The sequence below is a fragment of the Danio rerio genome, chromosome 10, assembly GCF_049306965.1.
Source record: "Danio rerio strain Tuebingen ecotype United States chromosome 10, GRCz12tu, whole genome shotgun sequence".
NCBI classification, from domain to species: domain Eukaryota; kingdom Metazoa; phylum Chordata; class Actinopteri; order Cypriniformes; family Danionidae; genus Danio; species Danio rerio.
Genome location: NC_133185.1, coordinates 42,698,033 through 42,715,455, shown reverse-complemented (window position 1 = coordinate 42,715,455; position 17,423 = coordinate 42,698,033). Strand labels below are relative to the sequence as shown.

Sequence of the window (17,423 nt, the reverse complement as noted above, 5' to 3'; positions counted from 1 at the left end):
GCAAAAGAAAATATCATAAGCCTTCATATCATTCGGTATGAATAACTATTGAATATTTTCTACAATCATTTAGGAATATTTATTTATTTGCCTTAGTAATGTTAGTAAATTAAAACTTTTTTTTAAACTTAGTTTTTATTGATTTTTTAGGAACATATAACTAGTGGGAACAGAAAACATTCATCAGAACCAATAAGCAATATTCCTGCTGCCGACTGCTTTTATCATTACAAACAACAAAAAGAGAAATTCCCTCACTGCTCTTGACTGAAGGACTTTTGCAGCCTTTTTGTTTAATATTTTTTTTCTATTGTATTTATTTCACTTTTCTTTTTGAAATGGAGGTAAATAACTGTATATATACACAGTTGATGTCAGAATTATCAGCCCTCCTGAATTATTAGCGATCCTTTTCCCCCTAATTTCTGTTCTATGGAAAGAAGATTTTTTTTTATGGAAAGAACCCATTTCTAAACATAATAGCTTTAATAACTCATTTCTAATAACTCATTTCTTTAATCTTTGCCATGATGACAGTACATAATATTTTACTACGGTACATATTTTTCAAAATGCAAGCATTCAGATTAAAGTGTGATTTAAAGGCTTAATTAGTCTAATTAGGCAAGTCATTGTATAACAGTAGTTTCTTCTGCAGACAATCAAAAATATATTGCTTAATGAGTTTAATATTATTGATCTTAAAATAGGTTTTAAAATATTTAATACTGCTTTTATTATAGCCAAAATAAAACAAATAAGCCTTTATCCAGACGAAAAAACATTATAGGAAATACTGTGAAAAAATTCCTTGCTGTTAAACATCATTTGGTAAATATTTATTTAAAAAATTAAAAATTTACAGGAGGGCAAATAATTTTGACTTTAACTGATAATCGTTTTTGAATAATCGTGATTACAATTATGACCAAAATTATCGTGATTATGATTTTTTCCCATAATCGAGCAGCCTACGTCAAAATTTGTGATGTTGCAGTATGTATTTGAATAATGATGGTTAGTTCCTTTACTAGAAAGCTCAGATTTAATTCTCTTAATTGGTTTTGTGGACAGAGTTTGAGGTTTACTGTATATTATTGACAGCTTACAGATGTTTATCTACCTTAAGGTTTGCTTTGATTGTTCAGCGTTAACACGTTACATTGCATACACTATGTAAGATTTTATTAAGTTTAATAGTCTCTTTTACACTTATGTTTATTTTATTACATATTTAGTACATATTATTATAAGACATAAGAAACTAGATACTTAATTGTTTTGGTGTTTGACAATCAAAACTATTTGCACTATGTTGATAAATTAAAATAAAGTGGTTAAATAAGTAAAAAATTCTAATATTCCTAAATGGATTGTAAAAAAATAGTCAATAATTATCGATACCGAATGATATGAAACATTATACCGTGATATTCTTTTTTGCTGTATTGCCGAGCCCTACTAGATTTCATTTGATGTGAATGAAAGAGAGGCAAAAGTCCAAACTTTGAACTGTTGCTCACCTTGGTGTAATTTGTTTAACCAATGAAATGTCTGGTGTTTTCTTGAGGTAAAAAAACTGAAATCCCCACCTGTTTCCTTCTTTCAGTTTTAAACCAACCGACACAGCTATTGAAAACAAAAATTAGAAACATACTGACTCTGCATGATCACAAAAGCACATAAACCACATTAATCTGGAGAGAACTGAGCGTTAACACACACACACACACACACACACACACACACACACACACACACACACACACACACACACACACACACACGGTGGCATTTAAGTTCACTAAGAAATTCCAAACATGTCCATTCCAGACATGTGAATGGCCTGACCGCTGTCTGACTCTCTCTCTAAAGTCTAAAGCGCTGGGTTGTCATCTGAAGGAGTCTTGGTGCAGCACAGAAATACACACAGAGATAATGGAATGACCAGTTTATTTAATAAACATACAAATCCACCTGTGAAAGAGAGCCTGAATCCAGTCTGTGAGAAAAAGAGAGAGCTTGAAAAAGAGAGGTAGAGCTGAGAGAAGCAGCTCTGATTTCAAATGACATGTTCAATCACACTGATTTGTTTTTGCTCTTAAAGTCCTTCACGAGAAGCTAAGGAGAGCCACGAGAAGCTAAAAAAGCTTGTCTCATGTAATCAAGTCAATCAAGTCCTGCTCAGCCATGATGATTGCAGCCGTCGGGGTGAATATTTACTCTCCAATTCATTCTTATTTATGCAAGCAGACAGATAATAGTAACAACCTGCAGTCTTTCAGTCGGAGTTGAAAATTCCTGCGGCAACAACATCCATGTAAAAATACAGACTTATTTCACACACCCATGGTTCAAACCCCTCCCACTCTCAGTTCAAACTCCACCCACAAATTATCTGCACATTCAAACTTCACTTTCAGCTTTAAGTAACCAAATCCCAACCCTAGGCGTTAGGGCTGGGTGATTAATCGAAAATTAAATGAAATCGACATTCAGAACCTATAATTAATGTAATTTTTCTAGGTCGATTTTTTACGTTACTTTACGTACCGCGTGTGAAGTCAAATGACCCCCTTCTGTTTATACTTCTGCATTGACCACATGCATATGGTCTGGCAAAGCCTTCATCCAGTCACATACCCATGATTGGTCAGCTTGATAATGGTGACGAGTGAGGAGGCACAAACCTGTTGGAGTTAGTGTTTTATTGGGGGTTTATAAATGTGGTGTCCCATGGAGGAGCTCCAGTTGGAAAATTTGGTTTGTGTGTAATTTATTCATAAAGTTGTTGCACGTCCGCTGGCTCAGCTAATGCTCATTTATGCTTCTGCGACCACTGATCTCTGGTTAAGTAGGATGATGGACCTATTCTTGAGCTTAACTTTAGAGCAGCTTCCAATCATCATCAATGTAGAGCAGAGATGCCTTGAGACGGCCTATTTTCTATTACATTAATATATTACATCAATATTATTATTTACGTTAAAATAACCGTTTACAGAAGATTCAAGAAATGCACTGCTTAAAATATTATTTACAGGATCTAAAAGAGGTCTTTTATTTAGACGTTATTTTCTGTTTTTAATACGAAAAACATTTAAAATAATTTACATTGTTTCCAAAAATGTAAGTTATTTATTTTCATTATTTAATTATTTATAACCTTTTATTTAGCATAGCAGCATAATCAATACAATATTTCAGCTTAAAAAGGCATAGATTTACACTGCCAATTATTTCACTTTTTTATATAATATAGAAAGTAGCAAAACACAACAAAAAATTAAACAAAGTAAATAATAACAATAACAATGAAAAAATATGAACAACATCAATAACAAAATTTACACAATTCAGAGAGGTTTAAACACACAACTATTAGTCAAACTGCATATTTAATAATAATAAATCTTTGTTCTTAGTCTGAAGAGGAGACTGTGAGAGAAGGCTGATAATTAAATTAGAAAGTGCGTCTGGATAGAGTAACCTTACATATTCAGTCCATTTGGCCCAGATATTTCTAAATACATTAATTTGTGTTTTATCTTTTTTGTTAGAAAAAAAAAGTGACTGTTTGGTTTTAGGCAATGTGTGTTTTAATTTCAGTTGTTCAACATTGATTATCAGCAAATAATCATAGATAGTAGGTAGTGTGTGTTTCCTTCAGTTACTTTAAAATCAAGTAATGCACCTTAATCAGAAATCTCTCACTTGTAATGTGCAAGCATATGTACTGTACAAAACCTGTCAGTGAACTATAAGGGCAAAAAAATTGAATAATCGTTCATTAATCTTTATCGAGTTAAAATGTTCAATTAATTGAGATTTTGATTTTGAATCATACATTGCGTACATCTCTTTATTTTGGATCTTTTCCCTACAAACCCTCTACTTTATCCTGCTGCATAACCCAGGTAGAAAAAACTGAATACTTCAAATGTCCGTCTTTATATAATGTGGTCATCCTTGATAACGCCATGTGACTGCAGCAAGCTATGAAAGCTCTGAAATGTCCGACTTAACAGTTCCATTTTTAGCTCCGCCCTTGTGCCTGGCTAATCTCATTAGCCGTGTCTCCATCCACATATTTTTATGTACATTTTGAAATAATTGCATAAAAACACAAGAGGCTCAAATATTTTGAAAATGTGCATTAAAACATATGCGAAATACGAGCAGGGTAAACTTTTTATATGAAGTCCATAAACTAAAATGGAAACATATTTACTGAATAAACATCAAATGTGTTGATTGAAAATGTGTGATCATGTGATGATAAAAATAGCTCACAGTAGCATCTCCTACTGCAGCAAATTCCATTTTTCTGTTTGACATCTGTCACCAGTTTTTCAGGAAGTAAGCATTATTTGCTCTTTTGATGCAACTAGTGCCTTATTTGCTAATTTTCTTTATGCAATATTCCAGGTTTGCGCACAAATCTAATTTAAAATCCACCTCCAGCATTAGCCATACAATCAAACTCACACAAATTCTATCCGCACCACACCATAAGCCAAACATTCCCACCCTTGTTTCAGCTCAACCACTTAAACATTCAGTAAGCCTCACCATCTAAAACTCCACCCACACTACAGCACCACCCTCAACCTTAGACCCACAGTCAAACTTTAAACATTTGGTGTTTGATTGTTATGCATCACTGCATCTGCATAAGCCACACACTAAAATGCCTAGGCCTGTCACAATCATCAATATACTGTATTGACTCATTGCACAACACATGGACATAACCTCAATCATGTTTTGTGATCTGATATATAGATCGCCCATACATAAAAAACAACTCTAGCTGATAGTGAAACATGAGGTGTCAGTGTCAGTATAGTTAAAAATAAAAACACTATAATATTTACTATGGCTGCAACTAACGATTATTTTAAAAAATGATTAATCCGTCGAATATTTTGTCGATTAATCAATGAATCCAATTTTTTTAAAGAAAAAAGAAAAAGCATTCATTTCCAACCATTTCCAAACAGAACTAAAATCTTTAGAAAGTTCACAAACATGTTATACTTAAATATTCCTGAGTTGTTATAATAATAAAATTTTAAAAATTAAAAATTAAAAACTTACTTGGTAGTTTTGTCCTGTTTTCAGTCCAAATATAAAAAAAATTATATCAAAATACATACTAAACACATGAAATAGCATAACATATTATGTCTTGTTTTCTGAAAAACAAAAAATAAAAAAAAATTAAAAATTAAGTGATTGTTTGCCTTAAACAAGCAAAAATTATTTGCCGATGAGGTAAGAAAAGTAATCTTCATGAGATTTAATCTCAATTTAAGCATCACTTCATTTTCTCATGCCATTTTTCTAGTCTGGTCTTGATTTAAGATTTTTTTTTTTTAGATATTTGGACGGGAAACGAGACGAAATTACCAAGTAAGAAAAGCTTTTTTGCAGTGCAGTTATACATGACAACAGATGGAAAAATGAATGATCCAAAAAAGGCAAGTGAATAAAAATGTGTCTTTAGTCTTGCAATGCAAAGTGCAAAGTAACTCTACCACCGTTGAGTTAAAAACCAGGAGTGAGTTTTGTATCAAAATATTCACACACTTGCTCATGTCATCAACTACCTGATATCTAGTTCACAAAAACGTGTAAGTGATTGTTTTTGTTGTTTCAAAGATGTATAAATGATCTTGATCGTGATCAATAACGTGAGATGGGCATCACCATGTTTACTTGTGGCTGCGCGCATATCAGATTTATAAAAGCAGAACACGTAGAATTCAGCATGTAAATTCATTAGTTACTCCCAAAATGCGTGCAAGAAAGTGGCTGGCCAGCTGGGTGAAGAATAGATTTAACTTTATAGTTACTTTCACTACTATATGTGTACCTGATATAAATAAAACACATCTGCAAATTATATTTGAAAGGATTGTTTGACTTCCATACACTATCTTGTGTGTTTTACAAACTCTAAATGTATTGTTTTCCTAGTACTTGTGTGTAGTTACATGTCTAATTCATAAAATAAGCATTGGGTTAAAAACACCGCATAATTGTGATAATGCAACACTTCTTTCTCTGGCTCAGCACCAGACAACGCTTCTAAGCTTAGTTTGAATTTTTCATGTCATGCTGCTTTTGTTTATTTTGGGTACTCCCACACCTCGGATGACTGAGGTGGCACAGATTTCTCTGCCTTCACCATGTACCTTTCCTCTAAAGTTATCGCCGCTCATTTTTTTGCTCTGTCCTGTCTAAGAGGTGCCTCTGCTGGCATCAGTGCGCAAGGCACTGGCAGACTAAAGTTTTTTTTAAATAATCAAACTCCGCGTCGCGCAACATGACGAATCAATTATGAAACTCGTTGAGAATGCTTTTATTAATAAATTTTAATCGATTCGTTGTAGCATCCCTAGTATTTAATATAAATTACTAGGTGTCTGACAACTGAAAATGGATCTGGTAGCAGATATCGCAGCCTCTGTTACTTTTTACCTTGCACTTTTATGTTAACATTTTTTATTTATTTGTTTAGGATATACGCTTTCACATTCTGATTTTAATGTCTAATTAATAAATTGTTAAAATGTCTATAAATAAAGTAAATATTTTTAAGAATAACATATGTGTTCTTTGAAAGAGAGTGCTTGCATTATGATGCTATTGTATTGTCCTTCTGGCATTATATAATGAGCAGCATAATATGGTCTTATCATTTATATTAATGTATATGTATTATGTATAATGTATTCAATACATTTTGGTGCAATAATATCGCCAAACAAAAATAGATATGGTGTCAGGCCTACAAATACCACCCCAAATATTTAATCTCCACTCCCAACATTAGCCACACACACACAATCTCAACTCAGAGACGCAAACCCCATCTCCAAAATTAACAACACTTAAAACTATTTAAACTACACTTACTTATTTAAGGCCCGCCTCCAGTATAAGACACACCTTCAAATCCCAACCCACTCATTTCAGCCGTGCCTCATAATCAATGTCAACTTCTTGGCAGTATATTTTTGGATATAAATAATTCAATCTACAGCTTGTACGTTTCAACATGACTGAACACAGCAACAACAGTTTCCTGGATCAACCACACCGCCTTCATACACCTGTGCCCTCATTTTCAGCGCTGCACTGGAACAAACGCATCCGCAGCAGACAGAAACCAGTCTGTGTTTGTCTGTGTGTAAAAAATCATAAGAATCTCCGTTAGGGAGCAAAGTTTTGGTCCTTACCTTTCCGAACTGTTCAAAATACTGCTTCACATCTTCGACCACTGTGCTCGCTGATAATCCACCCACAAAGATTTTCTTTGTTCTTGTGACCATCTGATGAGAAAGAGAGAAACAAACATGAGCAAAGCATGTGAAAGCCTAGATTACAGAGACATCTGTCTGGATTATTGTCTTCATTAGTTTCATTAAATATACTGTGTCATTAAATAATCTGCATAAAGATTTTTTCTTTATCAATATTGACAAAAAAAGAGGAGGAGAAAGAGATGAATCATTAATTTGCTCAGGCTTTAGCAGCAAACATTAAGATTTACATTAAGAAAGAGAGCAAACAATTTTAGCAGACAGATGGTGGGAACGAGAAAGATAAACATACACAGTGAGAAAAGAACTGTGTATCAGTGTTTCCAGAACGACTATTCATCAGAATATAATGTGCCAACATTCAAATAAATAAGCCAGACAGCAAACAAATACATATTATATAATAACTCACACCAACAGATCTATTCAATGCTTCTGCTCATTAAAGATAGATGAAGTTTCATACTTTAAGCAGAGGTCAAAGGTTTGACGCTTGGGTTTTAAGATCATGTCTATCTGTAAACACACTCTAAAAGGACGCTTTAAATGAAAGCATGGTGATTCCAGGCTGATTTCACAGCTAATAATGCGGTTAAAAAACACTTTTTACTGATGCCACACACGTGTTTGGCACCATTAGTGCAGCCTTCCATTCAGTTAAACCCCTGACATGTTTACTTCAGCTCTGACACACGTCCAGATGCTTTTCAGCTCCAGTCGCACTTAAAAACAATAACAGAGAGAAAAAATCCTTCCTTTTCCCCTCAAAACTCAATTAAGGGACAGAGGGAAGGAGGGGGCCATTAAAACCTTGATTAATTCCCCAGCAGAGTAAATACAAAAGATTTCTACAGCGCACAAGGAGAGACGACAGGAGAAAGAGCTAAAGTGCACAGAGAGGGAGAGAGAGAAACGGAGAATTTAAATGTATTCCCTTTTAAGTAAGTGTATTGCCGAATAAAAATTGTGTAAAAAAAAGCTGGAGTTAGTTGAACTTCTTTATTTATTCACAATTAACACTAGAGTCATATTTTGGAGGTTTTTCTCGCTTTACCATACATCGAGAAACCATTACAAGCCCCTTTGATTCACCGACCTCACAAATTACTTGATTGAATATTATGGTGTATATATATATTTTTTTTTTCTTTTTTTTTTCACTTTGTCATTATGGAGTATTGTGTGTAGAATTTTAAAGAAATAATTCATTTAATTTATTTTGGAATAAGGCTGTAACTTAAAATGATGTGGAAAAAGTGAAGCGATATGAATACTATCCGGATGCACTGTAAATACTAGTACTAGTCGCTTTTTTTTTTTTTAAGTCAGTTCAAATACAATTAAATAATCTATGTCTAATGTATAAATAGTCTATTTTTGTCATACATATTAAATATTTAAAAGCTGACACTTATTACTTGTGCATGGACAATAAAAAATATTTTTTTGCAAATGATGCACTAAAAAAAGGATGCACAGAGATATATCCAGCTGCAGACCCACACACGTTTCAGGCCACACAATCAAGGCAAGGGTGAACCATAGATGGTTATTGATGGATCATCTTCTATCTTTTCTTGTTTAGCGGCGACTAACTCCTTAGGAGCGCTCTCGTCACCTACTATATTTCACATGGGGATCTAGACCAATGGTCCCCAACCTTTTCATCATCATAGACCAGTCAACACTTAATTGTACCGTCACGTTGCTGTCAGTCTGATACAAGTTTTATTCAAGAAGAAAATTACAAAGCACTGCAGTGTTTGAGTGTTCTATGTTTATATGTGATAATTAATCTACCTAAATGTGTATGTTCCATACAAAGTATGATGCTGAACAGACATGCTGGATTCACCTGATTTGTTGACAAAAGGGTTGACAATCCATTTCATGGCAGTTGGTGGGTCCTTTCCTCTTTGCAAAGTAACGTTCAAAATGCGACTGTTTCTTGCTTATTTTGCTGCTTGTGGGTTAAATTTGGACGCTCAAGTCACCAAAATGTAAGCGAGAGAATAGTCATTTTTCAAAATAAAAGATTTTTCAAAATAAAAGATAATTCAGACTCAGATAATAAATAAAATGGAAATAATTAATGATTTCTTGAGTGGCCCGGTATAAATTTATCCACGAACGGTGGTTGAGGACACTGATCTTGACCGTCCATGCTACGATTGGCATCCATTAGACTGTGAACAGTTTAGGGTTTCCCATTACAATAATTGCTTCATTATTATATTGTAACGATGGTTTTAACATCTGTGCAGTTTTGCTATTCAAATTAGTTAATAAAAATAATTAATTAAAACACTTATGATTTTATTCAAGTATCCACATACACAAAGACAACATAACAGACCGCCTAATTGTAGGATTGACTGCAATAAACTAATTCAGGATCTTACTTCTGTCATATTTTAGTCGCCCGTCTTGATCGCCATATTTGTGAAATAGTATACATTTGTCTATTGTGTACAGTATTTATTAATTATAAATATATATATATATATATATATATATATATATATATATATATATATATATATATATATATATATATATATATATATATATGATGACAAGGTCCAAGAAGACATTAATAACATTAAAATCTGTCGTAACCATGTATGGTTCGCCCCTGCCTAGATTGTGTGGCCTGCATTGTGTGTCCTGAAATGTACGTGGGTCTGCGGGTATTATTGTGCACATCTGCATTGTTACACATTGCTTCTGTGTACTTACTATAATAATTACAATTAATTATGTATAATTATATGCAACTAACCCTAAATAACTCACTTTCAAACCCTAACCATATAGTAAGTATGTGCAATTAGTAAATATCACTTAGTAGGTAAATTGTTACTCTGGAAGGACACCGTAAAAGAACGTTTGAACAAATGTACAAATGGAGAGTGTGCAGTGCGCTTCAGTAAACAAAACTACATTATTCATTCTTACAAATGCACTGATATACAAACCTCATATTTGAATGGTCTTTTTTGTTTAATATTCACAGTTGCTTGTATTTCAAGTGTACAGCACTACTATTTATTCATGTAAAAAATGTGCTAAATTCTGTCACATCCCGCCTTATATAAATGACATTTTTACGAATGGACTCTGCGATTCCATCATCGTTTTCCATTTTGCAGAAATCACAGTACCCTACTGATTTACATGTTACACACATCCAGAAACTGTCTGAAAAAGAGACCACTACACTTCTAAATAGAGCTGCACAATACTGTATATCGTTTCAGCATTGATATCGCAATGTGCACATATACAATAGTCACATCCCAGGATCTGCAATCTTGAGCTATGATTACAGTTGACCAGAAGAAAAAGTTCAGAACATAGGAGCACTGTGTAGTTATTGCGGAGTTGAACCATAATGAAGTGAAAGTTTTTCATTTGCACTTGTTTTTAAGGCCTGACAGAGTTCAAAGTATTCAGGCACAAGACACTTTAGCTTATAACTTTGATAAAGATTTTTTTTATTTATACAGTAAAGACATTTGCTGTATTATTTACGTCTGATTATTAAAATGTTCTCCCCAAATACCACTTGACTGCCCCAAAAGCCATAAAACACCATTGTGATTTGCTTTATTGCATGATTTGTCATTGCTCTGCAGAATTATCCCAATCAATCTAAATTAATACATTTTCAAACAGTTTTCAAGTCACCTGGTCAAATTGTGTATATATACATATATCAGAAAAAGGGAAATACCGCAATGTCAGATTTTTCTAATATTGTGCAGCCCTAACTCTGAATACTAAAATATAGTGCTGCATGAATAATTGTATCGCAATCACAATGTAAGCAACTGTGCGGTTACACGACGAGACAATGTTGGGATCATATTAAATAAATAATAACATAATTTCTGAAGACAGTTTTTTTTTTGGTTTCTGTGCTGCTAACAAAACAAACAAACATCTATATAACCGGATTAGTCCTTGGGCCCAGCAGCGATGTGCGGTTGTCATGAAGGCATGCACGCTCAGTCATAGCTGATGCTTAACTTCTTCCACAGTGTTAAGTGGCTGATCGCGATTTACAACCACGGGTGCTCCACACAAACTTCATAACCGTCAAATGATCTCCACCTAAATGCCCAATTCAGTCTTTATGTGGCCCTTTTCTCACGATGCATGAACAGATTTGTTTTATAAAGGATTCCTGTCTGTGACACAGGCAGCTTGTTGCATGAAATCCTGACAGAGAGTGTTTGAGCTGCTGCTCTTCACCTAAACAGCGGTCTCTCCTCTCACAGCAACAGAAGAAGCAGTTTCCCTGCGCTTGAGACCACATCTCTATTTATTAAAGTTTAAATGACCAATGCAATCAGTTAAACGGCTTAAAATATGATTCAGGTCAAGTTAAACTTTTTTTTTCCCCATTAAGCCATTACTGTTTGCTACATAAGAAAAAAAAAAACTACAATATATATTAATCATAATTGTGTTTAGGCAGAGAAAACATCATGTTTTAGCAAATTCTTTACCAGAACAAGACAAAAATACGAAAATAAGTATATATTAAAAAACAATACAAAGCTTTACATATAAAATATTGCTAAAAAATTATTTTTAAACCATTTCTAGTTTTACAAATACAGATTTCTGCATTTTTACTGATCTGTGCGCGCATTTTCCTTAAAAACCCATCAAGCTGACTCACGATATCATTTATAAATGTAATTGAATATCACAATATCGACCTCAATAATCACCCCCAAATCATACAAATTAAAATTTTTTAAAAATTAAAAAAAAAAAGTGTATCCTTCTGTAATTGTGTACCCACCAACCAACACACACACCAATCAAGAGTGAAGATAATTCACAATGCACAGATGTGTTTGTCTATCAACCTGTGTATTTGCATGAGCACCGGGAGCTTATATTTGACACACATTCTTGATGCAAATCAATCCAGTGGCCGGAGATCAGAGCCTAAGACAACAGCACATCCACCCGACAGGCTTTCTGGGGTTATCAGGGTCACTCGGCCTGGATATTTACCAGCATCCCTGTTCTTATCAGCACAGATCTGGCTAATGGAAACCCTGTTCCTGCGCGACCGCTAGCCGTTTCATCTCTTTACCGTGACACCTCGGCTCTGCGAGAGGCGTTTCCCTGCCTGCTGCCCTGTCTGGAGACGCTTAAGTTTTTAGCCGGCTCTTTATGCTCTGTGACAGGCCTGCCCACAGGGCTGATGGGATTTCTACAAGCACTGCAACAACGCAATTACTTTCTCTCCTGCTTTCTCCGTGGTGACAACCCGACGCGACTGCCTAAATCCTCCTGGAGAAGAGAGAGACAGACAGCACGGTAAAAAGACAGTGATACAGGAATAAAGTAAGCTCGCATGATACACAACTTGCATTATTCAGAGTGAAAATGCACAACGCTGGCAACACAGTCCGCGGCCTGCCAGGCAGCGCTTCTCTCGGGGACATATATGAAGAGGATTGTGTTAATATGAGGTCGTTGCTCATTATTTGTGCGGATTCTGCTTCTGTCGCTTATTGAAATGAGACGAGAGTTATGAAGATGTATTCCCAGCTCGGTTGGAATAGGCAGTAACACAGACGACGGGCTCCAGGGAGGAGCTGGAGAAAAGCAGGAGACGAGTAAGTTTCCCACCGATCTGCTCGCACACCTGCTGGTGTTTTAGAGCCGAAGCGTTGACGCAAAGTCCGACAGCATGAGCGAGGACACACACTTGGACAATGAATGACCTCCCTCCGGTTCCCACAAGGACAGAGTCTCTCCTCTCGCTCTGCAGCAGAGTGTGTGATATCTCTGGCAGGGTCACGGCTGCGTCTCAAGGACAACTTTCTCTTCAAGAGCGTCAAACAGAATTGAACAGAACAGACTCAAATGAAACTGTCTTTTTAGCAGGCAGATTTTTACTGATCATATCAGCATAGTGAAGCACTGTGTTAAGTGCAAAACAAACTTTAGGGTACTACAGTGTGAAGAATGTGTGTGTTTAAATGCTCACCAACTCTCAGACTTTAATAAAATTAAGATGATACTCTAGATAAGAGTATATCATGTAAACTGTGATTGTGGTTACCTTAATCCAACTAAAGTCATAATCGAACTAAACAGAAATGGAATTAAGGCACGTGGAGTATGGCAATATTAGTGAAATTATAGAAGTGCAGTACAGACATGTAAACATCACAAACTATTACAATTTTGTAGTACATTGAGTACATTTACATGGACACCAATAATACGATTTTAAAATGATTAAGACAAGAGTATATGAAGGTATACGAAAACAAGTTTACATTAATGCAAATATTTAAGTTTGTAAAATGTTATTTTGAAGCCATTTATAGTTTTACAAATACACATTTCCACATTTTTTTAATCTGTGTGTGCATTTTCCTTAAAAGCTGACTCATAATTTGTGATCAATTTAATTTAATTAAGGTCATGATCGAACTAAACAGAAATGCAAGACATGGAGTATGCCGATATTAGTCACATTGTGTAAACACCTCAATCAAACTATTACCGTGGTGTAGGATTTTCACAGCATTTTGCGATAGGATAGTCTACACATACACGGCTGTTTGACACTATTCTCTGTGGTCATTTACTGATTCAGTAGGTACAAACACCTGCATCGTGAAATGCTGAGGTTTTCCCCCCATACAGTGTCTGCTATCAAATTCCATTAAAACGACACACTTCCAGCAATTCATACTCGCATCAAATATCTCGTTTGTCATCGGGGGCATGCATAAAATGTTCCTGAATGAAAGTGAACGTGCCAAACTGCAGTTAAAGTCAAATAATCAAAAATGAAACACTCAAAATTACAGGAAACTCTAGAGCCCTGCATGGGCCTTAAATCTAAGCCCTAGCCCTGCCCTGCCCTGCCCTGGCCCGAGACACAGGCTATAGAACTGCCCTTGTCCAACAGCTCATCAAAATATTTTTTTGAGTCTGACTCAAAGCCCATTTTTTTCAACCATACTATTATTACAGCCATTAAAATAGACCAGATATGTATTTATTAGAAAGTTTATATTCTATTGTTTCATTTTTTTATAATAATTTAGAGAAATGTGTGAAGTTTTTTGTTTGTTTGTTTTTTTTTATGTAAGTTTTATTTTTTATTTTTTTCAGTTATCCACCAAAAGATAAATCAGTCTGAAAAAAAAAACTTACTTAATTAAAAACATTATCTTGGTCCTCTCACCCACAGAAATTTTTCTCAGAAATTTTTCGGATATTTCCCGGTATCATTGTGTGAAATGAGTATTGATCAACTCATGCAGTCATTAACTTTCCTTTGGCTTAGTCTTTATTTCAGATGTTGCCACAGCAGAATGAACCATCAACTGTTCCAGCATGCTTCACGTAGCTGATGCCACGAAGGATAAAGGCAGTTCTCAAGGCAAAAGGGGGTCCAACCCGGTACTAGTAGGTCTGATTTAGCTTTCACACCAGATGCGGAAAGCACTACAGTACCATATTGCTTAGTGGGAATGAGGCATCAGTGTGCTCAACAATGACCAACTCATTTATTCATTAAGGCCGTACTCACACTATGTACAGTTGCCTCGAACCGGGCCAAAGCACGCTTGTCCCCCCTCCCGTCTCCCCCGACGGCCCGCACCCACATACAATCGGGCCTCGGCACGCTTACGTCATCGATGCTGCGCTCTGTTCAGTGAGAAGCGCTCTCGCTCAGCACAGAGGAGATTTCTCTAGTTATATCGTTTCAGTCGTTTGATATGCGGTGACATGCAGTCAGATATTTTGCCAAACAGATCCGCCTCTTTTAGTGCTCATAAACAATCATAAAGCTCTCGTGCTGCAGGAATGAGGAGGTCTGCTGAAGCTGCGCATCTGTCGTGCAGTGAGGAGTTTGCGTCTTTAATAAACTACGGCAGTTTGTGTTCATTGAACAGTAAGAATGATTAATAAATCCATATGAAAAAGTCCCTTAAAAGTCACCTCTTGCTTTCAGTTTCGGGCTTTGGCGCGTTTTGCACTCACACACAAGTGTACCGTGCCAAAGCCCAAGTGAAACGCGCTCAGGCCCACCTCTTCCAAACGGGCCAGGCCGGCCAAGTGAACCATGCTTGAGCCCGATTCAGCGCACTCACACTTCTCAAACGATCTGGGAAACGGGCCTGGGCACGGTACAGATGGTATAGCGTGAGTAGGCCCTGATTCTCCTTCGACTTGGTCTTTATTTCAGAGGTCGCCACAGCAAAATGAACCACCAAATATTCCAGCAGGTTTTACGTAGCGGATGCCCTTCCAGCCACAACCCAGTATTGGGAAACACACTAAGTGTGTTAAGAGGCGACAGTGCTAACCACTGAGCCACCATGCCACCCTCAATGACCAACTGTAATTTCTAATGCAATTAATTTTAGTAAGGAGAATAATAAGCTATATCAGTTCAAAACACAGAGTCCCCCCCTGCCACCATCCACAATCTTTCACTGTAGTTATCGTCTTTCAAAGAAAGTGCTCCCACTCAACCTGCAGTTAAGCATTTTGCTCAGCGGTAGCTCGTGAACTAGCAATGGGTTCATCTTAAAATCATTTGGAAACAATCCCACAGCTTCAAAATGAACAGAAAAAAGTATCAATTTGGCCACATTATCCTCTGCAATGACATTTCATATCACAGCATTTATTTGATATTAAAAATGAGGGAGAAAAACTAAAAATGAGAGCTTAACATCTGAGCTCTGCAGAGGAGCCAGAGCTGAAAATACACTCTGAAGAGCCTCTTTGAGACACACACACACCGTTCCTCCATGACAAGAATGAAAGCCTCTCTCCCACACTCACACACACTCTTATCCTCCATGGCCCCTGATTTAGTGAATGACAGTATTTGTGGACAGCTGATTACAGTTGTCTGACTTTGGCTTCTTCTCTCAAACAAGTCCACTTCAGCCGGAGGGGATCCGTTCAAGCCGAGACCTCTTTCCTGTGAGGAGCTTTTTTCATCCTGTTCCCAATCAGAGCACTTTCTCCCTCTGCCTTTCTGCCTTCTGTTCATTTTCAAAAAGGGAGTGATTAGAATGTGGCCGTGGCCATCAGCGATCAGCTCTTACAGCACTTTTCCAATGGCGATTACAGAGTGAGACGTCCACCTGCCCCTGACACCAGAGTGCGCACACACATAAGTAGGTTTGTTTTTGTATCTTAGTGGGGACATTACATAGACTTTCATTGCTTTTTTTGTCAGGTTAATAATACGGTCTATGGACAAAACCTAAAAAATAGCAATCATTAGATACTAATAAAAACATGCTCTTGATGATTGATTTATAAGGCTTTTTAATTTTCATATTAAATAGTTTTTCTTTTTCAGATATCTTCCAAATAACGTTTAACAAGCAATTTGTCAGCGGCCACTTTATTATGTACACCTGTCCAACTGCTCTTTTAGGCAAATTCCTAATCAGCCAATCACGATAGCAACTTGATGCATTTAAGCATGTAGACATGGTCAAGGCAATTTGCTGCAGTTCAAACCGAGCATCAGAATGAGGAAGAAAGGTGATTTAAGTTACTCTAGATGTGGCATGGTTGTTGGTGCTAAATGGGCTGGTTTGAGTATTTCAGAAACTGCTGATCTACTGGAATTTTCAAGCACAACCATCTCTAGTTTTTAGAGAATGGTCTGAAAAAGGATAACGCACCATGTCATAAAGTGTGAATCATCTCAGTTTCTTTAACTTGACAATGAGTTTACTATACTCAAATGGCTCGACAGTCACCAGATCTCAATCCAACAGAGCACCTTTGGGATGTGATGGATTCAGAGATTTGCATCATAAATGTGCAGCTGACAAATCTGCAGCAACTGAGTGATGCTATCATGTCAATATGGAAAAATATCTCTGAGAAATATTCCCCGTACCATGTTGAATCTAAGCCACGAAGGATTAAAGTTCGGAATGCAAAAGGGGTTCGACCTGGTACTAGTAAGATATACCTAATAAAGTGGCTGGCGAGTGTATGTACACTTTAAAGCACTAGTGCAATGCAATGCAACACATCCTTCCAGTCTAAAACGTAAGAACA

The 17,423-nt window shown here is 36.1% G+C and overlaps 1 protein-coding gene across 11 annotated transcripts in view; it reads right to left on the bottom strand.

Moving 5' to 3' along the window:
• Positions 1 to 17,423, bottom strand: part of msi2a (musashi RNA-binding protein 2a) — a 288,870-nt gene that overhangs the window by 203,002 nt on the left and 68,445 nt on the right. For all 11 annotated transcript variants that reach the window (XR_012385766.1, XR_012385768.1, XR_012385767.1 and 8 more), the window contains 1 exon segment: positions 7,248 to 7,340. Coding sequence is in view for 8 of the 11 variants with exons in the window: in XM_073913422.1 (XP_073769523.1) it covers positions 7,248 to 7,340 (93 nt within the window). In the remaining 3 variants the exon portion in view is untranslated.